General features: G+C 31.3%; 3 protein-coding genes across 3 annotated transcripts; 1 reads left to right on the plus strand and 2 right to left on the minus strand.

Annotated features, from left to right (window-relative positions):
- Window positions 1–1,199: 1,199 nt before the first annotated feature.
- On the minus strand, window positions 1,200–6,398 carry LOC149477907 (golgin subfamily A member 7). Its single transcript, XM_089710074.1, has 4 exons — window positions 6,079–6,398; window positions 4,978–5,130; window positions 3,594–3,741; window positions 1,200–3,052 (listed from the first exon to the last, which is right to left on the minus strand). The coding sequence occupies exons 1-4, from the start codon at window positions 6,229–6,231 to the stop codon at window positions 3,021–3,023; spliced, it is 486 nt and encodes a 161-aa protein (XP_089566200.1). The 5' UTR covers window positions 6,232–6,398; the 3' UTR covers window positions 1,200–3,020.
- A 4,442-nt stretch (window positions 6,399–10,840) lies between these two features.
- On the plus strand, window positions 10,841–12,103 carry Osi18 (DUF1676 domain-containing protein Osi18). The gene is made up of 3 exons (XM_089709818.1): window positions 10,841–11,371; window positions 11,441–11,587; window positions 11,818–12,103. Exons 1-3 carry the CDS (start codon window positions 10,894–10,896, stop codon window positions 11,997–11,999), a joined length of 807 nt encoding a protein of 268 aa, XP_089565944.1. The 5' UTR covers window positions 10,841–10,893; the 3' UTR covers window positions 12,000–12,103.
- Window positions 12,104–12,368: 265 nt separating this feature from the next.
- Window positions 12,369–13,267, minus strand: LOC149477909 (uncharacterized). The gene is made up of 2 exons (XM_089709733.1): window positions 13,223–13,267; window positions 12,369–12,908 (listed from the first exon to the last, which is right to left on the minus strand). Exons 1-2 carry the CDS (start codon window positions 13,265–13,267, stop codon window positions 12,369–12,371), a joined length of 585 nt encoding a protein of 194 aa, XP_089565859.1.
- Between the last annotated feature and the right edge of the window lie 335 nt (window positions 13,268–13,602).

Raw genomic sequence — 13,602 nt, forward strand, 5'->3', positions numbered from 1 at the left:
AAGAAGCACAATTTTCATAATAAAATTTACTTTAAATTGCAATTTTAAGTGCAAACTATTACAATCAATCATATTGCTACTTGCAAGTTACAAAGTGAACCTACTACTTTCAGTAACTACTCGTAGCTGTGCCCTGCGGTTTTACTCGCATTTATCCGCTCCTATGTCCTTCCTCGATAAAGACTATTTAGCAGTGAAATAATTTTTCAAATCGGACCCGTTGTTCCTGAGATTAGCGCGTTCAAACAAACAAACAAACTCGGCTTTAAAATATTAGCTTGATCAAGACGTATAGATATTGAATCTATCGTAGACATGGTAACGTCATGTCAATTTGTAAGTATAATTTAAATAGTACAAGATCCCACTGCTTGATTTTGCAGTTATCAGATTTTTTTTAATAAAATTTATTTTAAAGGGAGTATGCAATGAATAATATGTAGTTTAGGTACTTATATGATAATTATCTAACATAGATATACTTGTTAACACCTGGCAATCATGTTTTCTCTTAAAAAAAATGTATATGTTATATAGTTAGAAAATTGATGATACCAAAAAGTTACAAAAATTTAAAACAAATATACATAATATGTACATACATGCATGACTGAGTCATTTTTCAAGAAGGAAAAAAAAAACGATCACGAAGCGTGGTTCAAACCAGCGTCATTAATTTTTCATTAATATTTTAATGCTATAAAACTAAATATTAAATTCAACAAATACATGCAACCAATTTTTTACAGATAAAATGTCACTAATCTGTTTCATACTGCCTCAACATTCATTTAAAATTAATTTAATAAAAAGTCAGATAAATGCAGCATTGCATAGTAGGATCTTAGACTATAGGTCGCGGCCTTGCTTGTCTTTTAGCATTTTTTAAGCAAATATGTTAGCAAATACAAGTGCAATCTTCTATAATATAAAAATGAATCCCAAAATGTGTTGGTAAGCGCATAACTTGAGAACGGCTGAACCGATTTCGATAATTCTTTTTTTATTACTTTCCTTGAAGTACGAGGATGGTTCTAATGTAGAGAAAATGTAAATATGTACCACGGGCGAAGCCGGGGCGGACTGCTAGTTTACAATACATATAATATCTTCCTTTTAGTTAACAAAAAAAGCTCATTGTAGAGCTTTTTGCTTGCTCAGATGGTTTTAATTCTTATTTTAGTAAGTCTTTTTATTTAAAAACTTTCAATTAACATGCCATCACCATGTGTATTTTTTTACCAAACCTAATTATGACCGTTTAGTGAAAATCGTATCTACCATTATTAGGAAAGTAACGATAATGTTTCATATAGATGTTAAGACGATATTTTATCGTACCGATAATCGTCAAAGCTTTCACATATTTGGACTGTAGACTAATCCCTTGCAGACATTATTTTTATTCACCTATTTATTTTCAGTGATATATCGAATGGTCATAATAATTATCATATTAACGTTAACAAATTAAACCGCACTCCCAAAAATCGACCAATAGCATCGAAGTATCATTAATGCTACTTACACTAGACGATTTTTCATCGTACCGATAAAAAATCGTCACGAAAAAGTCACAATACGTCGTCACGACAGTCATAACCATCTTTACTCCTAAGTGATATTAACATGCATACATTTTTTTTTACAATTAATATAATCAAAATAGTTTGCAAAATTTAAATTAATTAACTAATCGGATTATACAATTTCCTTTTTATTGGAAGATAATTTTGGCAAGGGAGTTCTCCATACACATGATGATAATAAATATAATACAACTTAATATACCTTAGCTAATGTTCCAATCAATCGAATAAAACTTTTTATAATGACGCATTTTGCTACACATTTAAAATAATTTTATTTTTTCGTGATATTTAGCATCAATATATCTAAAACATGATTGTGATATTTTACAGTATCCCAATTATCTTCTTTAGTTTTAATATAGTTTAAAGGTAAAAAATAAATATTGATATATTTTTACACATAACTACAAACATACATTAGTATATTTCAAATTTTTTTTTGGTTTTATAACCTCATGATGTCAGTCAATTAGTAAATAAAATGCCGTAAAACCAACCAAGAACTAATTTATTATTCCAATAATTTTCGTGTATACATTAAAGGAACAAAATGCGTCATTTTAACGTAATTTTTCAATAAATTACACACAATAGATGACACATTGCATTAGAGCTAATTGGCTTTTTATACAATCACTAAACCTTAATAAACCTTATATTATTAAATGCTAACACTAACAAAAGTACAACCGAAACACTAAAACACCGAATGTCACTTTCATTTTCACTTAGGAGCTTATAAGTGGTGTAAATTGAACTCAATTACTACGTAAAACAAAGTTATCTGTTTGTTCGCGATAAACTCAAAAACGACTGCACCAATTTTAATTCAGTTTTGGTCAATGGATAACGTGGTTATCGAGGAACGTTTTTATGTTATAGATGAGGCAAGCAAAGACGTGGGCGGAAAGCTACTATTGTATTGAAAAAGTCAGTGCTGCGTTTGAGTCAGCATTTGCTGAGATGTTGACTGTGATATTATAAAACGGTAAAAGTCGTAATTTCGATATTATCACTTTATTTATGAGTTTACACATTTGAAACCACTTCTATATTTTTTACACTTAATATGTTTTCTCGGAAGGTGTTTATTTATTTGAAGATCAGGCTTTAATTAAGGTAAATTAAATACATATATAACCTAAGATCGACATGTCTTTACATATTATGACGAAGATGGTATCGATAAAAACTATTTAGGTAAAAACTTGTTTAAAATTTAAATTTCTATATTTACAAAATGGTATAAGATATATAACTACAAACCTAATAATATATAGGTATAATTTTTTGATTAATATGATATGAGACATTTAAAAATATTTCAAAACTACCCTCAATTAAGTTCAATTTACACACAAATTATAAGCACCATCAAAACCAATACTTTAACTGTTACATGAAGAACTCCCTGTTTTCTTGCGGTGGTCAAGTGTGCCGCAACTGCGTTGTTGAATTACCTGTAATTATAATTGGATAATTTGAAACTTTTGTTAAGGAAAGTATATTTTATTATGGTTTGTAAAAAAATACTATAAGTGTACATACAGCATTCATAATATCTGGCATATTAAAGCAAAATGGCGAGCACGAAAGCTATCGTCAAAGTATTTGTAACGTCATTGAAGGAATTTGAAAAGCGCTTCTGCCTTGCATAAAAGGAACAATTTTGTATGTATGTAATGATGACGTCATGCTCTCGATAACATTGATTAACTTGACTATAGTGTTCATACTCTGTTTTGGATTCTATGGGCAAAGGTTTGCTATAAAGCCCAGCAAAGTATATTTCTGGTTAATAATATCACTTCAGAATAAAGCTTTATTTTCAATTTCGTACATAAGGCAATATAATTTTTAAGAAAACTAAAATTCGAAATTTATTGCTTTTGTGAATTTAATTATATCTCCATCTAGTATTCATTACAACAAACATTACTAACAATACATTGAAAATTATTTCATTTTAATAATATGTAAAATAAGGAGAAAATATATTACCTGTAGGGCTTTGACAGTTTGGTACGTCAATAATGGTGACCTCTATAACTCGTAAACCTCTTAGTATAGGGTCCGTTAAGTGTATACCTCGTGGATTGTACACCCTTTCGTTTTGTGTCGCTATGAATTTTGATATTTTTCGAAGATGCTGAAACATTACGAGAGACCAAATAATCTATACTTATAATAAATCTGTAGAGAGGCCAATTCTGTACATGAAATATATTTAAAAAAAAACTATGAAGGGGTGATAAGGGATCGCTACTGATGCCAAAAATGCAATCAGTAAAATTTTTGTCTGTCTGTCTGTCTGTCTGTCTGTCTGTATATTCGTTATAGAAACAAAAACTACACGACGGATTTTAACCAAATTTGGCACAATTATTCTTCATACTCCTGGGCAGGTTATAGTAAAAGAATCATGTAAATCGGTGTAGAAACACCAAAGTTATACATGAAATAAACTATAAGTCATCGCGCGTGAATACAGAATCATGCAGCCATAAGGATTATTTTTGTGTATCAGTTGCCGCGTTCGACGCGCTTCGCGGCGGGAGCTATAAAAACCCGCACCCGTTTCGCGTTGTCACGGCATCACGTGTGAACGGCTGAACCGATTTCGATAATTCTTTTCTATTATATTCCTTGAAGTACGAGAATGGTTCTTATGTAGAGAAAACATAAATATGTACCACGGGCGAAGCCGGGGCGGACCGCTAGTACTTAATAAAGATCTTGTGTGATTTGTAGTTGCACATTTTTAATTCAGGAAATACCAAATAAATATTATACAGACTTATATCTATGACAGAACCATAAAGTACATTTTATCATAATTTGATTAGTTATTATCTATTGAAAATATAAAGTTAAAAATATGAATCATCGCTAACAGTATGATTGCTAAAAACCCTTTTGTAAGCAAAAATTAACATGAATAAGTTCTTGTTTCATTTTATATTTTAAAAGACAGAAAATCTGAAGCTAATATACTCTTTTTCCTATTTTAAATTCATATTGTGTGACATTTAATAATTAAATAATGTGCAGTTGTTTTAATTCACCTTGTTTTTTGGTCAGGAAGCTTTGGAACCAATTAAACAAACAAAAAATTTTTCCTGAAACTTCTTTTAATTTTCATTATAATATCTTACTGTAGTAATAGAAGTTATTAACAGACATAATTATCAGCTTTACCTGTATGTTCGTATATAATTGATATATTTATGTATAGCGACCAACTCGTCTATTTTACGAACTTCAAACAAACAGGTTTAATTCAAACTTTGTACACTTATCAAGGAGTTACCAATCCAATAATTCAATGAGTTTAAGTGTGTATTTTCTTTAATAAAACTATATTAATTATTTTATATCAACATACCTTTTCGTAATGCGTCTCAGTGCATATATAAATGAAGTAGGCTGTCAGACAAGCGAGGCAACCTTCACAGTAGGTACTGCAGTCTGCCGTTTCAGCCATATCAAAGTGTTCGTTCAATCTCTCTATTGTATATTCAAATGTTTGTCTATCTATCTGTAAATAATATTGTTTATTGTTAGTTTCGATGATTGTAAAATGACAATAGAATGAAACAGGGAAGTTTAGTTATTCATTTTTAAGATACTTGATTTGTATTAAAATTTAAAATTATAAACAGTCAATTAGTAACAGTTTCATCACTTATTATTTTCTGTTACATATTCCAAATTAGCAACATTGGGGAAATTGAACATACAACATACAACATATAACATACAGTGCAAGAAACATTTTTCACTGCTTTCTAATGTTAGTGAAGAAAGTAGACAATAATAAACAAAATTTATCTGTTTTAGTTTAGTACATGATTTTTGCCTCGCCCAGTTTTAAATTTTCTGTTCTTTGTTCAATCAGATTGATCCCAGAACCCCACACTCCAAATAGCAACCATTAACCAACCATAGAAAGGAAGTGGCTTAGTACAAAGGACTTGACATTCATATATCTACACTTGACCATGTGGCATTGTGAAGCCCTCAAAGGATTTAGTCCCGTAGCGGGAATAAGAGGTTATTGACAGTTAAAATCATATGATAATGCCATTGTTTATATGTTAACAGATACAGTAAAAATTCGATTAATATTAATTGGCTAGAAAGATTCAGAGCATTAGCATGCAAATGATTCTGATTTGAATAATTTCACAAAGTTGTATATGAACAATTATTGTGTATCTTATATCTACTTTGAGAAATGAAAGTTTGAATACCAAAAATATTTAGAAAGTACACCTTATTCCAGTAAGATTTTTATCTCAATTATTTTTCTTAAATTCTAAGAGTGTATTAAATGAACGAATAAATGTAATTTTCACATAAAAAGTATGAAATTATCTTTCACAAACACTAACAATGCTTTTCACATCAATGAAAATTCACACCCAGTGCTATCAAGGACGTTTTTAAGGCGTGTTGATATCCGATAAACAAATGTCCAACTCACCCTATCTTCAAGTTCAGGTGGGAATCTGGTTTGGAATTTCACAGCTGTACCTTCAGAATAGTCCCTCTGGATAAATATTTTAATACCCTGTTGTGTAGGTGTCTGTTGACTACCTGGTGTATTGGGTCCAGAAGGAATCCTATTGTTAGCCATTATCAATCGTTTTTACTTCAATAAAACACAAAACACATTTATTTCAAGCACACAAACAAATTGCCTGCTACGATAAAAGCATACTGTGTATTAGAGCAAGAGAAATCTTTAATTAATTACACAAAAAACTTAAACAGTATTCTCGTGATTTCTCTGAATACACTGAGTGACGTGACGTATGTGGAATGACATTGACATTTAGTTGTTTATGGAAAGAAGACCAAAGACAAATGTAACGTTCATAACTTTTTAAATATTAGGAGTTTGGGAGTAATAATAAACTATTTTACTTCAAATGAAATATATTAGAATATTCAACTTATATATTTGTAAAATAATATACATAATTAGTATTAATTACTAGGTAAAATATTAATAAATATAATAATAATTTCTTAAATCATTAATCGTTACTGGATTTTTCTAATAAATTTTGGTGCATGTATCCCAAAATTAGCATTAAAAAAAAATATCATATTATTGAACTGAACTTAAACTCCACATTAATAATTATATTAATTGTTGAGTTGAAGCATATTAGTTCAATTTTGTAGGTAAAGTTTTATCATGGACCAATATTTAAGTATATTGGTCCATGGTTTTATTTCGAGACAATTTTCGGATATTATAATTATTTATAAATTCCTTCCTGCTCCTCGTGAAATTAGCACGTTCAAACAAATAAATTCTTCAGGTATGTATTAATTAAAAGAAATTTTTTATTATTTCGATTTCTTTAATTTTTTGCCAAGCCAGTAGTCAGTACGTTGATACAAAATAATTGTTCTCCTTTGCCAAGCCTCTGCGTAAATTGGTAAGTGTACCTAGTATAGGTACTGTGTAGGTACGGGACACGGGTAGGTACCCGTTATCAAAAATTAATTAATGTTCTTTGTACAAGACTAAACTAAATATGGCAGGTTTATAAATTTATATGTTAGGCCGTTGGCGCCAAATTGTTATTCAGCAAGCGAACTTAGCGAAATCGGCCTAAATAGTTCTTCGTCTGTCGAACGCTAATCAATTATTGATAATAATAATCCTCTTTCATTTTTCAATCATTATACAGTATTATAGAAATGGATGACTTCATTATGTACCTTTTCATTACTTTATTTAAGAATTTTGCTAAGATTTGTACTTTGTTAGGTAGGTAGAACTTGTCTATGGTAGAACTACTTATTTTACATGGAATCTTCAAAATATAATACCTATCTTAAGAAAGTAGTTACCAAGCGAAACAACGGCTATATAAATATTAAATTCTTATTGTAGGTAGGTAACAATAATTATAAGTATTTTTAATATATTCTTCAAAAATTACAAGAAATTTTATATGATTTCCTTGAATAAGCGCGTGTCTTGATTCGATAATGTATCTAACCTACTAACTAACTGGCTAGCGCTCCGGTTTCGCCCGTGGTACATAATATTATTATCTACTTATAATACCTATTATGATAGCCATAAGCATTCGGAGGACGGAGATCACGGTCTTGTAGCTCCTGCGATTAGCAATCATAAAAATTAAAATACAACCTTTACAACAGTGTAAATATACCACGTAAAAACTAACTTGCACAGTAACTATAGCCCCTACTAGCGCAGTCGACAAAAATGTTGTAACATTGATCCCGGCGCTTGATACAATTAAAGAACCCTTCCATTATATAAAAGAAAGTGATACCAACCATTGCGTTCGAATTCCTTACGTAATAAAGGCCGCATTTCTCATATATTTCATTCAAGTCATATGCTTTAGTGAAAGATGTCGCAGCAAAACGGATGCTAATGATCGTGATTCGTATATCAATTCATGATGTGATACTATATGCGACTTTGTAGTACCGCAGATCACGTATTGACTAGATGGAGCGTGAAAGAAAATTTGCTGCAATACGTATGTGACACAGCCATTCCGTTTATCTGAATTCCGCTGTTCCTCAACATATTCCATTTCTTTCAGATTCTTATTTTTCTAATCGATCGTAAAAAATGTGTCTGTCTGATTTCAGAATCTGATTTCCCATCGTATGGCTCATACATAATATATCTTAATAATTCGGAATCAGATACTCCAATTTCTAACCGCTTTTGTATGGACAAAAAGTTTCATTTTTTATATTTTGTCAAGTTGTACTGTATGATATAATATTGGGATTAATTAATTACCTAAATAATAATATAAACCCCAAAATAAATGTGAATTACAAGAGTCCCTGCGACATCTAGTTGAATTTATAGTCTGTGGTAGTAACAGCTGATTACTAAAAGCGGCGTCAAGATACATAGTTTGTTGGGTCGCTGGTTTCTTTAGATTAATAGAAAGTTAATTGAACAATATTAAGGAGTTACGCATCACGTATTAATTTAATGGCCCTGTGACAGAAAATTTCGTTGATGAAAAACTGAACGATTCCTAAAGATAGTACTAAAATTTCAATTTGTAACTATCAAAATGATTTCAATTAGGTACATATTGTTTTTTTAAGAAAATAAAAGGATTTTTTTATCATTAGAATGACTCGAAAATGTAGTCTATATAGCTTTAAGAATGCTGACAAATCATTATTTTTCTATCAGTACTTAAGAGACTGAATTTAATGTCTGAATAAATATAATTATTTAGAAACTGTAAATAATATAATAAGAAACAGAAGGCCTCAATAAACAAATCTAGGGCGGCAAAGCTTGCCTGTTGGGCGCGGCAAACCATTTTTATGTAGGTATACGTCATAGCCAAGGAAAAATTTGTTACGAAATTTTACTGTTCGATGTTAATAATTGATAGAATTATGTTTAAAATTATAAATGAGTCTGAGTCTAAGTAGAAGTTGTTCAGTGATAATAATAGGCGGGCGGCGAATAGCTTAGGCGGGTCGAACCTACTACATATCTTAATATAAATTATATAAATAAATCATACGTATGATGTTTAATATAAAAGCGTTAAAGTGGAACTTAGGACCTATATTTTGTCACAGTTAAAACTTTACATAAACGGTTTGTGTTTCTATGTTGTATATTATGTTTTGTACTGAGTAAATACTTATTTCACTATCTAATTTCGTACAACTCCCAACATAATTACAACTTCTTAAAAACAATTGAATACTACACTAACGTATCTGTAAAAACAACGGTATGATGTCAGAATTATCTAAAGAAATTGAAAACGGCTTTTCTACCGTTCCTGCGATCTTTTATTTATAAAGTGTCTCGTATCGATGTTATTTAAATTAGGCATGGTTTAATTACTTGTTTGTTGACAGTTTACTACAGACCCGTCTATTTTACTACAAATTGATTAGTTTGAAATTATAATATACTGACCTCTTGTCCTGGCTTCTCCCGGTTTGATCGAGTATAAAAATAAATACCTAGTATAGCTGCTCGTACTCGTAATAGGTAACTTCTAGAATAATTATATTATTATCTACTAACTTTGAAGTTTCTAGTTGAATTGATACAAACAAAATAACAGATTTTAAGTTTTTAACATTAGACAAGTTATAAAAAAGCTTTTAGTAAAAAATGTTCTGAAAAAATATCTGGCATATTTTCATGTTTTAATTATATCATATTTAATGGTCAATGAAAATAAAATGAAAAAGTGACAGTAGTACCCACCTCAACGCTTCGCTTATGAGGCGTGCAAAATTAATATAGAAAGGAAAATTGTTAACCCTGGATCATAGAAAAAGCAATTAATATTGAGCTTAACATTTGAGAAAATAGAACAGTTTATATTTTGGTAGAGTCGATAATATTATATTCGAGGAAACACAATATATTTCGTTTGTTGTACCTATGCTTCGTTTTTATGTGCAGGATATTTAGTGCTTTGTGTAATCAATATTATCACCTCATTTATTTCAATAGTTTTCTCACTAACAAATCCTACAATTATTTTGAACTGATTGAAATTGCATGTTATGATTACAATTCAATTAGCGATTAAATTTTATTGCAAATATTACATTTAAATAATAGTGTACAAAAAATTCAATAGTTTTCTCACTATCAAATCCTTTAATAATTTAAACTTGCTAAAACTGAATATGATTAAAATTAAGTTATCTTTGATATTTTATTGAAAAAATAACATTTTTATAAGAATGATAGGTTATCAGGGCCAAAGTCACTGCTAAACTTTACATTAAACTTAGTCAATCAATAAATAAATATGATCGATTGTATTGTTAAAAATCAAGGCTTTATTTTTCTACGATTTAATCATTAAAGTAGGTACTATTTGGATTAATTTTGTACATCTTTAAAGTCTATAATATTAACTATTATTATAATATTAACGAATAGTTAACTTTATGACTTAGTTATACAATTCTCAATACAAAATTATACAGTAGGTATCGAACTTTTTAACCTTCAAAGAGTTACGATCGAAGGACGCTATGAAGCCTTCAACTATATCCAAGCACTTAACAACTTTATTAGCACTGACTCCCGTAATTAAAATGTACCACGAGCGAGCCATAGCACTTGCACCTCCATTGCCTCGCACCTTAACATATTCGAACCCCACGTCACGTATTAATGCCAGTATATATACCGAGCCCTGAACTTCCCTGGCATACATTGTGACCGCTTATCGGACGGCAGTCAGTCGCATCTGCCGTCAAGTGCTAGAACCAGTGCAAAATGTTTAAGTTTGTGGTGTTGTTATCGGTGGCGGCGTTCGCTAGTGGCCAATCGGCATCCGGACTCGTTAAGAACATTTACAACGAATGTTTGAGTCAATATTCCGTGGAGTGTGTGAAACCGAGGACCTTGGAATGGATATCCCAAGTCGCGAACGATGATGAGATCAGGATCACCGACAATCTGTCCATCATCAAGACAGCGATCGCTGAGGATGAAGCCGTCGACCCGAGGATGGCCAAGGACCCCACTTACGCGATCTTCGACAAAGTGGAACGCTTCATTGAAACCCATTCTGTGAGAGTGAAAGTACCTGAGGAAATTGCCCGCAGTGCCGCTTCTGAATATGTGCCAAGATCTCTCCTTACCGACCTTCCTTCTGAATTGGACATGCCTCTTGACGGAGAAGAGGAGGTCGAGACTTTCGAAGGCAGGAAGAAGAAGATCAAGCTCCCCAAGCCTTTGAGGATCAAGAGCAGTAGGTTTCCTACAAATTGACCTGATAGCACGTAAAATTGCAAGTATCTAATTGTTTGTTTGTTTTCAGAACACGGTTTCATCAAGAAGGTGCTCCTGCCTTTCCTCCTCGGTCTTAAGTTCAAGGCTTCAGTGCTGGTTCCCTTGGCGCTCGCTCTCATCGCTCTGAAGACATGGAAGGCCTTGACTCTTGGTCTTATCTCTCTTGTGCTTTCTGGTCAGTATAACATTCCAACGCAAATCGATCAATTATTATATTAACAAAAAAACATTTACACGAACTACTACATTTTAAAGATGCGTAGATGGTTTTCCTAATTTTGACACTTCCTCTATTCTTCTACTAATAACTTAAAATATTTTATACAATACATAATGCATGAATTCAAACAGCATTCATTTACACATCCTTAAACATAAAATCTCAAACATTTTTCTTATTTACAGGTGCCATGGTTATCTTCAAGTTCACGAAGCCCAAGGTTGTGAACTACGAAGTCATCCACTACCCACAACACCACGTTGAGCACCATGTAGACCATCACGCCCCAGCCTGGGACGCCCACGGTCCCTACCAGGCACGATCATACGAAGACGCCCACGACATCGCTTACTCTGGCCAAAAATAACTCATGTAGCTTTAATGTAGACGGACCTCGGACTAATTTATTTTATTTATTAAATTATTTATTGTTTATCTGTAAATAAATCTATGGTATAAGTTTCAAATTTATTCGACTGATATTTTATTTGTGTCCTTCCCTTACAAAAACCATTTCAACCCTTTTTGTACATATCCCTTTGTAAGAATTAAAAAAAAAAGGAATAGACAAAGGAAAATTTGCAATATTAAAATGTAAGCGTAAATGTTTTGCTCATCATTCGAAATCTAAATAGATATCAAAATGCTGAATACATCACATTATTTAGTAGCTAAATATCTAAAGTTTACATTAAAATTCACCGCACAACAAAATTCATCTCATGTACATTTAAATTCACTTCATTACAACGGTATCAGCGTCTTGGGCACCATCGATTTCATTGTCCTGTAAATCTATCATCCTGTCTCCATTATCAAATGAATGAAAATGTTCTTTAAATTTACGAATACTATGCACAGGGTATAATTTAGTTGCAGGCATTTGTTTTCCATCATCTTCAGGAATTGGCGCGTCTTTTTCTTTTCTTATTTCGATACGATGAACGGAATCTCTTTTGTTGATAGTGTTTGCCAAATCAGGTGGATGGTTTAAATTATTTAAATGTTGATTTGCATTAGTTGTCCGTATTGCGATTTCATTTGATTTCTTCGTCCTATTTTGTATTTCCTTGCTACTTTCAATTGAATTAAAATTCAAGTCGCCTGTTGCGCCTTCCGATCGAGGTAAAAGTATTTGATTAGAAAACTTTTTGTATACATCAGAACGTTTTAAAGGATTCATTTTGTAAATGTTTAACAGGACGTTGAAATTATCCATGTTGTTGGATCTTTTTATTCTTGGGTATACAGGATTGCAGATAGATTCTTTCAGCATCTGTAAACGTGAAGTTTTCTATATTTTGGGCTTATTTAAAATTTATTATATCTAAAGACATGCACCATAGCATATTGTCTCTATATTACAAGTAAAAGGCTTTTCATTATTTTGTTTCCAAGTTGTTTAATACTGACATATATCGTATTTTAATTCGTATTTATTTCCAGAATAACCCCTTTTCTTCATATTTTATATAGCAAATAACATCAAAAATTAACTTTCCCTAGGTGTTTTACTTACCATGACTACGAATTATTAGGAAGAAACGAAAGTAATTATAATTTTATTAAAGTTTTTATTCAAAAACTTACCATGAGCAACAGCAAACTTATTTTACAGGCAATATGTGTTTTCATGTTTCACGTTAGATTTTACAAACCCCTTTACTTGAATTTACTGTTTGTGGCAATATTTTCAAAACATCCGAATCAAATCATGCGATAATATTAGGTGTGCACTGTGCAGCTAGCGCATTAAATTGTAGAGTTACATATTATCCTACTAATCCTATCCTATCCTACTAATATTATAAATGCGAAAGTTTGTGAGGATGTGTGTATGTTTGTTACTCTTTCACGCAAATACTACTGAACCGATTACAATGAAATTTAGCACACATATAGAAGGTAACTTGGATTAACACATAGGATAGGTTTTATCCCGGAAATCCCACGGAAACGGGAACTATGCG

Source organism: Colias philodice, chromosome 23 (genome assembly GCF_061535455.1).
Source record: "Colias philodice isolate Cphi_HAF_F1 chromosome 23, ilColPhil1 Martin Lab GWU primary, whole genome shotgun sequence".
Classification (NCBI taxonomy): Eukaryota; Metazoa; Arthropoda; class Insecta; order Lepidoptera; family Pieridae; genus Colias; species Colias philodice.